Source organism: Phasianus colchicus, chromosome 12, assembly GCF_987193195.1.
Source record: "Phasianus colchicus chromosome 12, bPhaCol1.hap1.1, whole genome shotgun sequence".
Classification (NCBI taxonomy): domain Eukaryota; kingdom Metazoa; phylum Chordata; class Aves; order Galliformes; family Phasianidae; genus Phasianus; species Phasianus colchicus.
Window position 1 is genome coordinate 8,516,602 of NC_143447.1, and position 18,936 is coordinate 8,535,537.

General features: G+C 35.5%; 1 protein-coding gene across 2 annotated transcripts in view; it reads right to left on the reverse strand.

The window, feature by feature from the left end:
• Positions 1-18,936, reverse strand: part of UNC13C (unc-13 homolog C) — a 122,945-nt gene that overhangs the window by 30,219 nt on the left and 73,790 nt on the right. For both annotated transcript variants that reach the window (XM_031616543.2, XM_090148847.1), the window contains 7 exons: positions 17,629-17,762; positions 14,537-14,622; positions 5,315-5,441; positions 4,306-4,402; positions 3,765-3,908; positions 3,386-3,463; positions 638-715 (listed from right to left, as the gene is read on the reverse strand). In XM_031616543.2, coding sequence (XP_031472403.2) covers positions 638-715; positions 3,386-3,463; positions 3,765-3,908; positions 4,306-4,402; positions 5,315-5,441; positions 14,537-14,622; positions 17,629-17,762 — 744 coding nt within the window. The remainder of the gene's footprint in view (positions 1-637; positions 716-3,385; positions 3,464-3,764; positions 3,909-4,305; positions 4,403-5,314; positions 5,442-14,536; positions 14,623-17,628; positions 17,763-18,936) is intronic.

Consider the following 18,936-nt stretch of genomic DNA (forward strand, 5'->3'; position numbering starts at 1 on the left):
AGCTTTCTAGAAATTCTGAAAGACTTCACACTATCTGCCTAGTAAAACATTTCAGTGTAGAGTCTCGACTGAATGCCCAAGCATAGCTCTTTTTGATTTTAGTTGACAGGGAATTACACAAATGCATCAATGAAGATTAGTAGGAAATGTGACTGTTCTTAGTTTTAGAAAATATGGTCAGGAATAATAAAAGATGCTTACTATCACAAACCTCATAAGAGAATCTCTCTCCTTCTTTCTTCTGCTCAGTGGATTGCAAGTTAAAGGCATTAGACAAAGACATGACACATTACAGACAAAGCACAGGGCACATATTCTGCACAATATTCAGATATGGGCAAAACATACTGATACATAAAAAGGCAAATTATGATCCAATACAAACATTAAAGTAAAGCTGGCGCTACACACTACGACACAGAACACCCACTGCTGGTAGAACTTTACAGATCATTAGCATGTTTCTGTGAAATAATGCTAGGTCTTTCTGGCATTGTCAGAACATTAAACAGTTATTGCATATACTGTTTTCTAAATTTTGATTTTCTTTGCAAGCAGAAGGCTGTTGCTGGATTGAAAACATGGTGCTAATGATCTCTAAGGAACATCGAATGAACCAGGAAAAGTTACCACTCACCTCCTTCCCTCCCATGGACTCAAACATTTTCTCAAGTTGCACTCGTAACTGTTGGATGTTGTTCATCAAGATACAGGGCTACAAAAAAAAAAAAAAAAAAAAAAAAAGAAAGAAAGAAAGAAAAGATATGAGAAATAGGTGTGTTATTTTCATGCAGCTGAGCTTTTAGAGAACGATTTGTGTTTCTTGACATGTGCAGCTTTTGCTTCCTGCTTTATTTCACACTTGCCCAGTCAGTACACCCACTCTGCCTGTGACTGCCCATTATGCCTTTAAGAAAATGTTGCCCCATAGGAAACTGAATCCCTTTTCCCAAGCAGTTGGGCAGTTTTCAGATCCCAGTATTTCATCAGTTGCATTCAATTAAGTACAATTAATCAAGAACTGCATCGTTATCTATTTGAGAACAGATGCGATAATGGCCAAAGTACTTTGGGAGTGAAAATAAATGAGAGGAGAGGGAGTACTAGATTACTTTCTAGACGCAGTCTTTGCAGAAAGCTGTGACAGCGCTGTAACTCAGAAAAAGGCTGATGCACAAGTATATGAATAAATCAACAGGCAATACTTTCAAGAACAGAATATTATTCCAGAAGTGTACTATTTTTCTTGGTCCAAAATTCTGTGAATAGGCAATACAATTTTGTAAACACTTTAAAAATATTGCTGCTTAAGCTAATTAAGGCATAACAAAATCACAGTGTAAAAGACAGCAACTGCTTGATAAATAGAAGGTAAACAGTAAAGCGTGGATGAGATTAAGCATCTTGTTACAAAAGCATGGAAGAAATGACCTCTTAATAGATTTTTAGTTATTCGGATGACATTACAAGCGAGTTTGCAATTGTGTGGGAGGAGCAACAAGACAGCACTTGTTAAAATAGTTCTGTTTGGCCAAGGACAGTGTATTCTAGTGCTTAGAGACACTGAAGTAATACATTTTAATGAAATAGATACACACTTTTCCAAACAAGAAAGCAATACAACAATTTGACCAATTGATGATCAACTGTACCATTCCAGCTAATAGCGTGTTTCAGCACAGTGCGGAAATGTGGTGGGATTATATTTCGTACTGAGAAAATCAGGTGCAAAATTTAGCTTTAACTATCTTCTACAGTTATGCTCAGAGGAACTCAGGGTCGTAAGCCCTTCTCAATTGAAGTAAAAAGAGAAATCTAACTTCTTAATCCTTCATTACTGCTTCTCAGTAAAACATTTGCTTTCCACCAAAAAGCAGTCGGTGGAATATAATGGTTGAAATACTGCCTCTTTCCAGTCTCTTCAGAAATCCACAAAACCCACTTCTAGTTACTTATCTACCTTCTGTTCATTTCAAATGACTAAAATTGTGTCTGTCTCTCCTTAGCCATACCTTCCTTTCTACCATACTCATTATTCTAGAATATATGCAGTATACATCATTGATTATGATTTCTCATGAGAGAAAAAATAGTTGAACAAAATGTCAGGGTTCTTTTGTCCAAAGCAAATAGAAATGTCTTTGCCAATACAGAGAAGCTATGAGATAGATACTTCATTAATGAGGCATTTTAAACATTTTCTTTCAGGCTGGCAAAGGTGGCTCTCTCAGAGCCTAAGCCTACCTTAGACCAATGCAAAATATCTATTGCTGTTAGTAAATAACAGAACTAGAACTCAAAAACTGATTTTTTACTTCAATATGTTATGTCCTTCAGAATACCCTTTGCAGTGAATTGGAGGAATCAGGCAGACAGATGCAACAACATGCAGAAGGGAATAGTGACTACAATGCATAAAGATCAGGTTTGTTTGTAAACTCTGACAAGAGGTGGAAGATGAGGGATGTTTTTACATTATACACTTCTTTATGAAAAACACCTCTGGTATATTTTCATGTGAACAGCTGGCACATACATGTTATATTTCATAGTAAAAACAGTAAAAATACTGACTTGAATCTAATTATAATTACAAGAAATATTTGTTTAAATCTCTTCTGTAAACCAAAGGCAGAAAATGGACTTTTAGTATAATTGAACTCAACAGATCAAATGATCCTTTATTAAACTAGAAGCATGTGCTTCAAAAAAAGATTGTATTAAAAGTTCTCTCCCCTAAAGGCATTTTTATAATGCTGTATGCTTTAAAAAAAAACAAACAAACTATGATAACATAATTATATTTCTTCCATCTAAATTCATAGAAAAGTTTGGCATCCTAGATTGGTTTCAGAAATCAACTACTATTAAAAAAAATTTATTGTACAGGCCAAAAGTCTACACAAACAGTGTGACTCAGTGACAGAACACTATGCATTAAAGCTCGTTTCTTACAGAAAATGGTAAATTTGATTTAGTATTTAGTATTAGTATTAAAATGGAAGAAGTAGAAAATACAGCTACAAGATTTAGATCATTTTACATTAAATTTATAGAATAGTTAACGGCTCACACTGGTTCATCAGCCCTTGTAGGCAGTGAGGCAACAGAACATCAAGTGCTTTTCTCACTGCTGCATGGAGATTGGCAGTAGTAGAAAAGTTAGCACGTATTCCTTCCATAGGAAACTTCCAGGTATATAATTGGTAAAGAGAAGCAAGCAAACCAATGCAGAATGAAAACTGAAATAAAGAAAATATTAAAATTTTTTTTTTGCTGGAAATTTGGAAATAAAATGTGGGATGGCATATTGATAACTCTCATATTTGGAGTGTACCATTGTTTAAGACATCTAGGTAGAAACAAAACACAGCTTTGTACTCACCACATTTTCTTTATCACAGTATGAACTGAAGTAACTTGAAATAATTGCAGCATACTGAAGCAGCACTTTGTTGATAGTCTAGGAGAAGAAAAGAAACTCTAGTAAATTTCATCGTGTAAAACAAACAAAAAAAAAACCAAATAGTTTTACAGGTGCTTATACATGTGGTGTATCTTATTCTACTTTAAATTTCATGTAAACTATCCTGTGAACATACTTTCAAATCCATGCAGTAAAGTCTCTACGTTATTCTTAATGGAATGCAGTTTCCAATAGCAGAGAGACTGCTTCTGAACAACACTGAAATTAGCATCTAAGTATAATGGCAACACAATGTCACTCTCTGAAATTTAGTTGAGATGCATTAATTTTAATCTACCTTTGCAAATCTTCTCATTAAATGAGACAGTGCTTCTGGATTGGGACACTCCAATTTCCTGATAATCTCAAAGCTTTGATTGAGCTGGGTGAAGACATCGACCACTGAACACGAAAAAAGGGCATGGTCTGATGTTTGCTGAAACTAGAGAAAGAAAACATTCAAATAGTTAATACTTATCCAAACTGTATAAACTGATTTTCCTACTTTTAACATTCTTTCTAGAGACAGAAAAAGTATTAAAATCTTACTGCTAATACAGAGACTCTTCACCTTGAAATGACTTTGAGTCCCTGTAGAAATAAAAGAAGAATTCTCTTTCGTGACATCAGAGTTTAACAAAACTCAAGATGGAAGTCAGTGGGGAGCTTAGACAGATGAAATTAGAGCAGGAATTTGTGCACAGGGTTATCTTTTTATACTGTTATTTACTGTGCATCTTGGGAGGTCTTAATGAGGGTACTGCAGGATCAAGTGTACTTCTTGTTTTGCAACACTAATTAACTGCCTTGCCTTTTTGTTTTAAAAAATATGGACTCACCCCATCTTTTTTGTCTCTTTCCAGTGCTCCATGAAGAAACTCCATTGAGACATCCTCATTTTCATCCAGCCACTGAATGACAAATGGCTCAAACCATCTGAAAATTAAAAACAGTTTTCTAAAGTAAGTACATTCCTTAAAGATTTGTCACTGTGTCTTCGAGTCTATTCTAGTTGCTGTAAGATACTGTAGCTAACAAAACACATTTCAGCTTAACTGTGCTGTTCAACCTGGTCTTCCCCAATAATGTAAAGATTGCAGTGGCCATCAGAGAAATGCACTCATGTTTTGCAGAGGATTGTATTCATATTTATTTTTTGTGTCTTTTCCATTATTGGTTCTTTTTTAATATTTATTTGCATGTGAAAGTGGAGAAAAGCTTTGCTTTTCTTTAATAAAATGTCAGATGTTTAATCTTTCTTCCATTTATTTAGATTTTTTTTGAAGCAATGACGTCCACCAAACCATTTTGGAAAATCTGCAGAACTTGTAGAAGATTAAAGATGTAAATAAAGATTTCTCATACAAAAGGATAGAATTGAATGTATTGATTTCATAAGAGAAAAACTGAAATTTAAAACATCAAATGAACATTAACCCAATGCACTAAGATTCATTTCAGTAATGTATCCCATTAGCATTGTGTCTTGATCCAGAAATATGAAATAAGAAAAACGTATGAAATAAGAAAAACGTATGAAATAATGTGTGCACCAATGATCAACATTGCTGTTCTTCCAACATTTTCTATTTTTTCACGTATTTTCTGTTACCTGTGAAAATGACAGCTGCTATAACAGGCAGATAAACTGTTATATAAAACAACAAATAACAGTTTTAGTAATTATTTTATAAATTGTAGAATTAAAGAGGATGAAGTACACAACATGTACTTAAAATTAGTGCTGTATAAATCGATATCTTGCATAAACTTAAGCATACATTTTTGAAGGAAATAAACCTTATACCAAGCCCAAACTCATGGAAGCCTTCCTTACACACTACTTACAGAGAATATTCAGGCACTGCATCCTTGAAAGCATGGAGCTCTCGCACATATTCATTATAAAACCATTTCACTTTGAAGTGCAAATTCATATAATCTGTGCTCTTGCATAACCGTTGATTTTCGTGTTCTGTAATAAAAGGAGTGGAAATAAAAGCATTTAATAACATTTTAACAGTAAATGACATTATTCTGCCTCAATGCAGTAGTGATAAAGTACTTGCATTTTGAAGGACAATCGGTTTGATTATTTAGAGGTAGGAGCACCTGCAGTTTCTGAATATCCTTAGGAAATACAAACCAAAGAGCAGGTCACTTCTAGAAATGAGCTGCTGCCAAATGATGGGCATATGTTTGCAGGAGGGCACCATTTATACAATTCCATCCCTTTAAAGTTTATTTTTGAAGTTAAGATCTAACACATTAGAAATGAACATGAAAGTAATTCATGAGCATTTTTTAAAATTTTTTTTTTTCCATTTTTGTAAGGGAAATAATCTTTCACAAATTTCTCAGCTGTAACCTGTAGCTACACAGAACTGAAAAATACATCCTAATTTCCTAATACTAACCTATGAGACGACCAAGATGGCATTATCCACCATGAATGTAGGTGAGAAAACACAAGAACATCACTAATTTAGATTAGAACCCATGGATACTTTCTAAAAAGTTTGTACAAGTCAGGGCAAATGTGAATGAGCACAGGCAGTATATTTTCAGTGTCATGATCTAGTGCTCTACTCTTAATCCTGGTAACATTGAAATGAAGTGAAATAATATGATTGAATGCAATATATTGGATCAGGCCACGAAGAAAAATGCAAAGTTCATAACTGATTTAGAAGGACATATTTATGTACTACTTCACATCTCACCCCAGTATTTTTATACTTTGCTAAAGGCAGTGGAAGTCAGCGGTTATTATCTGAAATCCAAAGAAAGCCAACTAATTGATAATTATGTGTAATTTACATTTATTTTGATAATGTGAAATACTACTGACCTTTCTGAAAGGGCTCTTTGTGTCAGGGTAAATGTAATGAACTGAAAACTAAGCCTGAAAAACTTGTTCTGCCATTTTTTTTTCTTTTCTTTTTTTCATTTACTACAACTGATTTGCAGCTAAGAAAAAGAACATTTTCTAATTCCCCTTTTAAAAATACATCCTTTCACAAGAGGCTTCTAGGTATTCAGTCTTACCACTGCATTTGCTTGGACATTTTCATCAAAATATCTTTGAACACTTCACAAATGTAAAGGATTCCACTTTGAACATTTCTATAAGATGATTAAGTAGTGCTATTCACAATTTATAGATGGGGAATCAGAAATTTTACAAACGGAACATACATAAAATATGAAACAGCAGCATAGATTTTGTTCATAGATTTCTTAACCACAGAGTCATATTTCCTCACTGAACAGAAAGTTGGAAAGGAAGGCAGAATTGATTCTGAATTGTGAGAAAAAACAGATTTACAATTCTTTTTTTTTTTTTTTTCTCCCCCTCTTGGCAGCAGCAGAAGTGAAATAGTCAATCCTTGACTTAACACAGAGTGCTTTATATTTGATTTGACATTGCCCTTTACGGTAGAGGAGGAGCTTTCAAAAGGAGAATCTGTTTGTCAGAGAGCTCTACTTTGCTTCAGGTTTCACATGAGGTAGGAGTGACTTTAGGGCCAGCTGCCTAGCATCTGAAAAGACAGATGTGCATTATTTTCCTGGAGAAATAAACTGCTTATGGGGACTTCAAGGGCATAAAACAATAATGTTGCATAATATCTAAGGGACACAACATGTAATACCATGAGGGATGTGTGAACCTGCTGCAAAAAAACAGCTTATTTTGAATTATAAAACATTGTGTTTGTCACTTGCTCCCTGCTGTGTTACACTGATACTTGAAACATTTCAAATTACTTTTGACAAGTGAACTTTGATATCTTCTCAATGTTACTGAACTGCTTTGTTACTCCTTATTGAAAATTTAGCTTATTAGTCTCATCAGTTAATTACTTATTCAGCATCAAATACTTCTCACAAAGTACCAGAAGCGGATAGGTGTGTCATAACGGGACAATTCAAAGATACAAAACAGACGAAGCACAAGCTTGCTCTGCCCTGCTTGCAACTAAAATAGAAAAAGAAAATAAAATAAAAATACCAGTACAGCAAATAATCAACCTCAGTATAGCTTCTACCCTTCAGTATCACATCAGATTAAAATCTGTGCACCATGAAAGCCAAACCGATCGATAAAATCCAAAGAACAAACACTCAAACATAAAAATTCTGCCGTTGGGTATACACAGCTAATATTGACTACAAAAAGAAATAAGCACTTGTTTCCAAGAAGTTAAATAATTTTTAATTGTGCTTTTTTACTGTTAGTGGAATTCTTTGTACATGAATTGATCATAGAAGGCCTAAGGAATGGACCAGAAGAAATCGTCCGTTCTATCAGGCGTGAGATCCATGACAATTATTAAAGCTCTTGGTCTGAAACATATGATGGAAATTGCAAATACTGAAACTTCAACACTGTTGCAAAGTAATCATATAATCAGATAGTAATTGCATGTAAGAGGAAAATTAATGCTGGTATAGGAATTCACTTTACAATTATTAGGCTTTCATAAATCTCTAATACGTGCCAATACTTGTGCAACAAGTAGAGCATACATTCATGTTTTGGAAACCATTACCTTGTTAAATGCGATACTATAATGCTTGAGTTTAGGAGGAAATAGAGAATAAAGGTAATAAAGGTAGTTTTAATTGTGTTGTATATCAGTTCAGCTTAACATCTTCAACATTAATTTTAAATACCTCCTTCCATGAAGGAAACACCTGGACTTGATACACGCCTCTCTGATTTACCACAAGAGTGCAAGTTGAGTACAAAACACTCATGGTAGTATTTTATAAGCTATTAGTGGAAAAAACTTCAGAACTGGAGGAATCAGGCAGAAAGATAAATGCAAGACTTCAATTATTAACAGCATTGTATCTAGATCTGCCTCTGTAGCTGAAGGGAGAAACAGAGATGTTCAGAAATTGCACATGAAGCTTTAAAACAAGTTAACATGGAAACTAACAATTTTAATGGATTCATCTCTCCTGAAGGGTGCTGGGACGAGCGTCAAATGTTTAGTTTAGAACTAATGGGCTTGCCCATCAGGGGAAATTTACCACTGTATCTGTGTTTAAAAAAGACGGAATGAAGTCAATAAAAGAAGAGCTTTCATTATGAATTACGCAGTACAATATACATTTCCATTATTGACTGACAACTTTAAGATAAAATAATGATGTCAGACATTCACTGCATTTTCTCCAGTAAGATCTGGCGTAATGAATACACTGAAAAGAGAAATAAAGCAGCTTTAACTTACTAAGATTACTGTAGGCTTGCACTGTGTACAAGCACCCAGCAGTACTTGTAGTTCTAATTATGGTTCAGTATGCAAAATTGAAGAAAATGGCTTAGGGAATGACCCAGAGATACAGTAGATATATCTCCAAGTGCAAGGTAGTGCCATACTATAGATCTCTGAGGTACAGTGGCAAGTAAGATCACACAATGATACAGCACAATACAATGCCATGAAAAAGTATTAAATTAGCCCCTGGGAACAGTTCTGTTCACTTTATCTGTCTTAATTAGTGCGTCTAATTAACTTCAACAAAATAGTGCCATTTAGTATGGCTACAGTGCTTTTTAGACAAGAATTGGGATCTTTGTGTCGCTTGAGATCAATAGTCAACTGGATTGCCGTACTCAAAAAGCTCAGGCACCCTTCCAGTACACACAGAATGTAGCTGCTGTTATTGTCATCATTGCCAATTATGCTGACCAAATAGCATTTCTAACTTCCTTGGTCTTCCGATCATGACATATTCAATTTAACTGATTATCTACCAAAGGAAAATTGTTAATTAACTCCAGTAGTAATCTGCTCCTCTTTGCCCTTTCTCTCTGATTTCCCCATGAGGCTGCATTTGACTCTTCATTCCTAAGGTCTTAGGAGAAATGAGGATAGAAGACACATTTGCTGAAGTACCTGAATACAGAACAGGATTTACTAAAATCAAGAAGTTCAGTAGTTCGATGGATACTCTGATGAAATGCAGCGTTCCGGTGGGTGCCGCCTTTCTCTTCCATAACCTGCCCTTACTACCCACCTCACCCCAAATCCGCTGTGTAGTCTTCATCTAAGACAAGGGTGTATCCTGTATTAAGGGGAAATTTGTAACTTAAGCTGAAGAGAAAACTAATTTGATATCTGCCATGAAATGGTGTGACCTTTCTGTGAGCAGCGTTATTATTTTTTTCTATGCTGACACCGTGCTTGGAATCAACTCAGTAACTGCCTCTTTCACATCATTTATCAGTTTCTGTAATGAACAAGGAATCTGTCAGAGAAACAAAGAGATATTTGCTCATGCATTGAGGACAACAGCAATCTGCGAGGCTGCTCTAAAGGTAATGCCTCCTAATTTATTTATTTTTTTATGTTGGCCTACAATGTCAGAGGCAGATGTTGGTGGTATGACAGTAGAGGGTAAACCTTCCCACCAACATTCCATTACATTTTGTTGCTGTGTGACAGATGGCAGCAGAGGGGCACTCTGACAGAATGGTGTCTGACATGGAAATGTGGATGAAAAAAAAGGGGTAGAATTGAATTTCTCTGTGTGGAGATGGTGGTGACTGTATTAAGAAAGTGTTTTGTAGCTGAGAATTTGCTCTGTCAGATGGTGTTACTGCGCTTTTTGTATCTGGTGTAGTTTCCATGGAAATATATAGGAGGCATTACTTTTGAAATATCCTATATGAAACCTATTTGAAATGCATAAAATGGTGAAACAATCTCCCTCCTCTTCTATATTTTTAAGATCTGACAACTCAGAATCTCTGCAGAACTGAGGCAATCTCCTGCTGTATCTACACAGCAGCCAATTTCTGGCCTGATCCTGATCTTGACTTCTGGCCACTACCAGAATTAGATTATCATAATAACAGCAATTAGAGTGCTCTATTTCTAACAGTCTGGATAACTTTGGACATTTGATCTGACCTATTCAAAATTCAGAGATGCAAACTATAAGAGAAAGACATTTCTGAGGACATAGGTTAAAAAAGACACTTTTCAAACTGTGTGTCTCGTTTCAGCAGTTACTCTCTTATCATCTTCCAACCTTTACGCCTTCCTGCTTAGAAAGAAAAAGATTTCTTAACATACAAAGTCAGTAACAAATCATTTGCACTGCTGCTGGAATTCTCTGTGTTCTCTTTGGTTTATACCATAAATAAAGAATATTTCAATGACCAGACAGAACGAATTTAAACATCTTGTGAGCTCAGATAGGCTTGTATAAACTAAATGCCAAACAACAACATATAATCAATCTTGCAAATCACTCCTACCTCTCAAGATAACTCACAAAGAAGAAAAAAAGCCAAACCTAATGAAGTGAGTTCTCAAAGAGAAACCTCTGATACCTTCTCCATGCAGCATCAGTACGTGACAATAATCCCAATAGCTTCAGATTTGAAAAAAAAAAAAAAAAAAAAGAACTGGAGTGGGATGAATCTGTTCAAGTTTGCATAGAACTTTTAATACTAGCCAAAGACTAAACATTGTTATTAATCTGAAATGGAAAAAAATCTAGGATAAAACAATTAGCTCAATGCTAGATTTTATTGCAGTCTCTTGTTTGCAAGTCATGTCAACCTGGAACAGTGCAACCCTGATCTCAGCAGCTGTGGAGTCTGGATCTGTCCTTCGGGATGCCCTTCTCCCCTCACCCATAAAGAGAGCTGGCTGAACTGACAGCAAGAATCTATCCTGTCACACACCGATATGCTACCTTAGCATTTGTACCATCATGCAGCCATTGCAACTGAGCAAAAGGCCACTGCTGTGGAAGCTGCTGTTCTGTCTTCTCAGTCACACAGCAACAGCCTTCAGGTACCCTTCCTTCTCATCACAGAGAGCTGGAGTGTTCCTGGGCAAGAACTAAGGGAAGGGCAAGATGAAGAGGTGTAACGACTGCTGCCTGCCTCCTAGCACCAACTGGCTCTTATTGCAATGGGGTCAGACAGCACTACTGAAGAGCAACACCAGCAGGTGCAGCTCCCTGCATCCCCGAGTGGACAGATGAAGCGTTCAGCTGTACAGTCAGAGGACAAGCCCTGCACAGCCATTCTCTCTGCTCTCGGGAAAACGTGAAAACAGATGCTAGACGTTTCAGTATTCATCTTCTGTTAGAGAACAGAGATAGGACATACTAATTCCCTGAATTTACATTTATGGGAGTTATAGGGTAGGAACTAACGAAGTGAGAAAAAGAACAGAAACAGGATCTTAGGTGTTTGGGTTTTTTTTATCAATCAGTGATCCTTTTTCAAATGATTTTGGACTATGTCATAGCTTCTTGATCAGACACAGGAAGGAATCAACTTCACAACAATAAAGATGATGCTTGAGAAGATTAATACTAAATTGGATCCAGCAGAGGTTGCAACAACCCTGGACTCTACATATGAACAGATGGCAGCCTGTGTTAATAGCTTGGAAGGCTAGACTTGCATAGCTGAATGTGATACATTTTAATGAGAAATACCATTAAAAAACTGTATGGATTGAGGTTGACCATATTTAATGGTTTACTCTTAATTTTGCAGAATTCACACTGAAAGGTCTTCCTGCCATTAACAATTGCAGAATCAAATTCAGTTTGTAGAGGATTCAGGGAGATAGTGATTTAAAGAACAGTAAAGTTGGAGAGAGGAGCATGTTGATCTATATTTTGTGACTACATTTATTAAGATTCCGTTGCAGGATGGAAATCATATACATTTATCATAATTTGTAATTAAACTCAGTTTCCTTTACTTATTCTTTATACACAGAAATTGTTTCACTGTTGATTCTGGGAATGATTTGAGATGTTTAATTAGAAAAATGGCATTTGCTCCTCTCAGAGAGTATCCATAGCAGCACAGAGGCAAGGCCAAGCACAGGGTCTGGTTTGGAACAGACTTAAAAAGTCACTGCCTCCTAATTAATCCTCTGTACCTCTTTCTGAACAGTTAGGACATACGTTATATATTAATCATGTTTAGATACATTAATATTTGTTTTCAAGTCCTGACCCAGCCAAACCTTCCATACTTCCTGTATTCCTCAAGAGCTTCTTGTTCTGTTCTTCACAACTGGAATACAAACCCTTACTTGACCTAAAGCTGCTTTTTTTGGGATCAGATACACCCTACCTGGCAAATAAAGTGATCTTGGGTGAATAGTCTTCCTGTTGTACAGAATGTTTGTAGTTGAATGACTAAAACACTACTAGAATGGGAGGTGCTTATGGCCACCTGTGCACAAAGCATAAACTATACATTCAAAATTATGGGAGCCTGACAATATATAATGGCTATCAGAAATTCTTATGAATCTTTGTGATGTTATGATCAGAAAATTCAGTTGCTGTACACTCTCTTCTGTTGATACCTACTCCTGATTTACAGCTTGTTAAGGTAGAAGGCTATTACCACTTATGTTTCCAGGAACGTGTTCTAACCCAAAATCATGGCTTTCATTTGGTCTTCCTGCTTCTCAGTTTCTGGTGGCTTTCAGCTTCATTGATCACTCTCAAAGGATTATCTCCTGCCTGACATTAGCTTTCTCAGTCTACTCCTTTTGATTCTCTAACATGACTATAGAACACTGGCTTCTAATATTGGTTTTCAAATCTTCTCTTACCCACATTCTAGATTTGGTTTCTTATATCTTCTTCTGACATTATACATATAACAATCACTGCTCCTGCAATTCCTTCCTTCCGTTCTTCCCATTTTTAAGGTTGTTTTTTTTTTTTTCTGATTAGTGTGCAAATTCCAGAATTCAAATAACTAACGAAACAACACCACAGTAGATGAACAAATTAATTCTTCCATTAGTAAATGCTTTAGTCACTTGTCTTTTCTCTGCTCATCATGATGAAAGTTTGTATCATCATCAGAGTATCCCATTATCACATTCTGGAGAAAATACTACAGAAATTAATCTTCAAACACTGCTTTTTCCTTAAAGTCTGACCTTATAATTTCACCCAGATATGCCCTGTAGTCAGCAGCAGGCTTGGCTGAAGACAATGTATGATTTACTTTCCTAAAAGTCACAGCATCTGGTTTATTCGAATCAGCTACTTTTGCCAGAGTGCAAGTAAAAAAAAATAAAAAAATAAAAAGGGTACAAGACTAACGGAATACATTTCATTACATATCTTGTATTACAAAAAACTATTTTTCCAGTCAAATGCAGTTTTGATCCATTTACTTTCCAGTTTATTTTGGCTGCACTTTTGATATCAGATGGAAGCTAAAATCTGCTTGCATTTCTCCCACATTTAAATCTGAGCTCTGTTTAAGAGTGAAATTAATTAAACACTTTTTGTTGTTGTTGTTCTGGAGAAATACATTACAATTTGAAAAATTTGTGTTCAAGAGATGGCTTTAATAATTATCTAAAAGAATGATTATGTGTACGTGGGCTGGCAATATTTCCATTATTTATTAAGCCTATTCCCTTAATTCCATCTCTTCAGTATTTTTAATATTTCATGTAGTAATTTTTACTCGGGATTTCTGCAGTAATCATACTTTAATGAGTGGGGCTGCAGATTATCTGGATTTTAACTCTTGTATTGAAAAACATATATTTCACTTGTGGTTTGCTATCCTAAAGAGCAAAAGAGAACTGTATCTGATCCTGTTGGAAATAACAAAAATGTCTTTACATTCTGAAGACAGGTTTTCTACCTGTATGCACTTTTTCCATAACTTAATTCTGTAAATATTTCATTCTGTAAATATTTCAGGGCCAAGCAAGCAATGTTCAGCTAGTAAGAAAGATGGGAATGCCTACAGTGGCATGCTTTTGATTCTTTGGACATTGAAGATGATTTTGTTAGATTTGGATAATTAGAATTTGCATTTCAGTTTATAGTTCTTTTGCCTCCCGGTTGCACAGTTTACTTCATATAGTGCCAGTACATTTCTTCCTTTACAATGTATTTTTACTACCATGTGAATAATCTCAAGTATATCAGAAAACTCTTTCCACCTGTGAAAATGCAGTGACAGGTGTGATTTGCAATGGACATAATTGGGAGAACTCTCTAATGTAATTCATAGGTTTTTTTTACACTTACCTTCCAGAGCATACTTCATGTCCTGGGCAAACAGAGTCCACATGATTTCAGCGCTAACTTTTCCCATGTTCAGCTCCTGAGGGAACCTACAATCAATCACATTACATCAGTTAGTCTGTTGCTAGAAATTATTCTTACAGCTGCACAACAGAAAGGCAAATATTTCCAGAAGGAAATTATTTTCTGCCAAATAACTCCCTTAAGATGCAGTCACTGTATTGCCTGTTCTGTACAATTGTCCAGGCACAGAAGCAGATCTAAGTGGGGCACCCAGCTAAAGAGCTGGAAGTACTGCACAGAACCTTGGAGTAATAAAACAATCCTTAACACTGCTGTGATGCAAGTGAGGATGCACTAGCAGTTCACCATAAATTTATAAAATCAAAGACCAAATTCATGCAGAAACATGCAGAGCTGTGTGCCTTTTGTCTTGAGTTTGCTACACTACTTGATGCTAGCAAAGAATTTGATCTAAAATATTTTTACTGAAGCACTAATCACATTCAGAAAATATGTTGTAATTTTTAAAATAAAACTTCTGAATTGTAAAGTTCTCATTGTCAAAGAAAGATTGGGAACAAAGGAAAATTTGATAGAACTAGCAATAAAATCTATAATACTTAAGGTTATGGAATGGCTAACAATCATGTCAGATCTAGGTCCCAGTTTAAACAAATACACCTGTTTTCAATCTTCCTAACTTTTACCACGTATTTTAAACATCTACCCCATAAAACCGTTTGAGCATTCATTTCAGAAATAAGGACAGATACAAAACTTGAGACTTCAACAAACTGACCAAGACTTTCTGCATGTAAGCTCTACATACAGGTACTCTCCTTTTTTCTGTGGGAAGCAGTAGCTGGTATCACTAAGGTATGCACCACTCCTGCCACAGTTTACCCTCAGAGATAGCTTTACATGTGAATAGCCACATTTAACATTTAACATTCATTTGGTTACTCATATTTCTAAGATTAGAATTAGAAGCTTCTAAAAAGTTTAAGAAATTACTGTTCTGGAACTTCAAAATTTGTAATAAGAAAAAAAAGGCTGTGCTAGATGAACACTTAATTCCAACTTCTCTCTAAACTTCCTTTCCATAACTTACACTTGTTTCCATACTTAAAGCAATCAGAGACTGGTGGGCATTGTGCAGCAGTCATAGGAATTATGCAAATACCATTGTTTCAGTGCTGCAGATCTGGGAGAAGCTAACAAGGTTTAACATACAAAAGAATTGTAAAAGAAATCCTTATATTAAAGATAAATGGTAAACGGTGGCAGTTGATAATTAAAGGTTGAATTCTAAAGCACCTGTTCACACAAGGAATTTTGTACTATTTCTATTTTATTGCTATGTCAAAATATTTTTTTCTGAACAATTTCAGAATTTAATCCGTAAGCAACAAAATGTCAGAAAAATTTCCCAAGCAAAACTCTGCATATTACATTTGTAGTCTTTGTAAAAGCCATAATCTCCACATTTCTTAGGGACAACCAGGAGGGTGTTCTATGAGTCACTTTGTTTTTCTTGCTACAGTTATTTCTGTCTCATGGGCCCTAATTTTCCCAATTTCTGTCATTCTTCAAGGAATACTGTAAAATCACAGTTTATCTAAAACATCGCTGTCAAAATCAACTTCCACACCCACATGACATCTCTTATCCTCAAGTCATAGATCAGCCAAACAGTGCTATTTGGTGAGACTTCTCAATAAACAGAATATGCTAGGTTTTCATGACAAATAAATTAGCCATTTATACAATCTGTCTAGCTAATCTGGTCTTAAAGTGTGAGATACATATCTTCATGAGAAACAAGTAGACACCAGGAATTTCACACTAGACTGTGTAAATGGAGTAAACAGGAAAAATATTTTGTTTCTTCTTCTGGATAGAAAGCTGTTCCTTAATAAGGTCAGTGGAGGAAATGATTGCACAGAGCTGCTTATTCCCCAGGGCTGAGACAATTCTTCATTTATTTAAAGGAATTACTGGAATGAGAAGGTAAAAATTTTCCAGTTTGTGGCTATGACCTGGAGGTTTCTTTGGTAATCATAATGGAGAGTAAGTCTGAACTCTCTGGGTCTGCAGACAAGTACATCTACCTGTACAGAGTGCTTTTCAGTATCTGTCAAATGCTGTCTGAAAGAAAGAGTCATTCTTGCTCCCTTTCAGACCATTCTATTAAATTTCTCCTGCCACTGCAGATGTCTCTGTTAATGGCTTAGCTGTAACAGGTCTAAGATGCAATTTTAACTTTTGTATAAATCATCACAATGAGATGATGCTCAGAATCTTAGACTCTGCAAAATATCTCTAAGGAGCTAAATGAGCTAAAACAATTCTGGGGGCCATGACACGTTTCAACTAACACCATCCCATTTTTTCAGTCTTGATATGTGAGGCAGGTTCCTTGACCTTCACCACATATTTCATTTTCAAAACCCTTCCTCTCTCACGCCAATCGATTGGCTTGCTCTTCTCTACAAGTATGTCAGTGATTAGTTATTCAATTTGTCTTGGCTACTGATTGTTCCTTCCTTGCATACTATATCTTGAGTTCTGAGAAACTAACTTCCACCTATGGCAAGCTCAAGATACTGCTCTCTGTTTCTAGAACTTTCAAGTCAGTTAAGTTTCACTTTCTCTCCAACCAGTCAAATTCAGTGTCCCTTTTTGAAGTTCAGTACTTTTTTTCCCCTCCCCAAAAAACCTCTGTTACAATGCCTAAGAGAAGTCTCATCACCATTTCAACAGCTTGTGTACCAAGACACAACAAATACACTCACACTGTTCCACTGATCTTTGCTTTCTGTCTACCTGTTTAGTTCTCTTGCATAATACATTTTTTTTTTTTTTTTTTACTTTTTGGGATGGTGCACATACCACGTGCCTCTAGTGTTCCTAAAGCAAAAGACTTTCTTTCCAGTGACTAGAGTGCAAACAATCAATTCTATAGCCTAAAAAAAAAAATAAAAAAAAAAATTCTACAATCAAATTATGTTTAAAATACAACTGTTCTGGTGTATTTCCTGTTCTTAATAAATCAATGATTCCTAGTTTTTATGGGGAAAGTAGTTACTTACTGGTTCAAGACAGGTGTGTATGCTGTTTTGTCTTCATCTATGATAGTGACCATCAGAGTAATAAGCTGTGCCCAGAAATCCAAATTCTTTGTTGTTGGTCCCTGTTCTTCTTTAGGAACTTCTTGTTTCTTACCCTGTTAAAACAAGATTTTAATATAGCGTATATTAGAAAAAATTAGAGAATTAAGTAATTTCCCACCTACATCTTATTACTTAGATGTATTAAGAATCTTAAAAAAAATTGGATAAACACTGTCTTCAACCTAACCAGATTAAAGTAAACTATATAATAGTCTGTAGCTGGCTGCAGGCACAGTACTAAGACACCCAGGTCAGCCAAGAGCAGATTTTACGTTTTGTGCATATCCATACTTTCATTAAATACATTCTTCAAGTTTTTGTTGTGCTAAAACAGACTGTAGGTAAAATAATCTGCTGAAATAGAACTTTTATACCCTAAATCATAAACAGTGAATAAATTAATAATGAGGAACATTTGTTGTTTTGTTGTGGATTAAACTGTGCCAAAGTTATTGGGTCTAATACCGTCTGTGTTCTTCACTCTAAATAAAGAAACAGTTACATTTTAATTTACTTTGCAATAACAAAAATAACAAAGGCTATCGCCCAATGTATTTTGCACAGACATTTTACAGGGTCTGATAGATTGACAAGAACCACAATATGTGCATTTAAGACAAGCAAAGGAAAACAGCGCAGAGTAGGAAGAAAAAAAAGCCCTGGAGATACAGACACACTAGGAAAAGGCACCTCAGAATATTCAAGAGGGATGTTATCTCTCCAGGGATTTATGGCCATGAGCAAACCCAGACATATTTTATTCCTTTTTTATTTTGGGGAAATGGAATTTTGTATACTTTTGTAAATGAAAGGAACCAGAACTAGGCTTGCATCCAAAACAGAGCCTGAGGAGCCACATTATATTTCTGTAAGGACCAAGAATGACATGAGACTCTGACGTGTCAGATGGATTATCAACAAAACTCTCCAATCATTAATAAAAATCTGGCAAGTAATGCAGTGTTTTACATGCTTTTTGACTGAAAGCCTGCCCTTTGCACCTTTTAACATTGTTATAAGTACATATTAATACTCACCACTTAAAACTTTGCCTGAGAATTTATTACTATTCACCTCACTGAAATTTGCATTAACTTTAAAAACGCATTCTCTGTACTTCTCATTTGTAGTCCAAATAAGACCTCTTCAGTGGATCCTTTTTCTCTTTGGTTAGACCTCTATTAGTGTCATAGTGAATTAATTAAACATTATCTTAACCTCAATTAA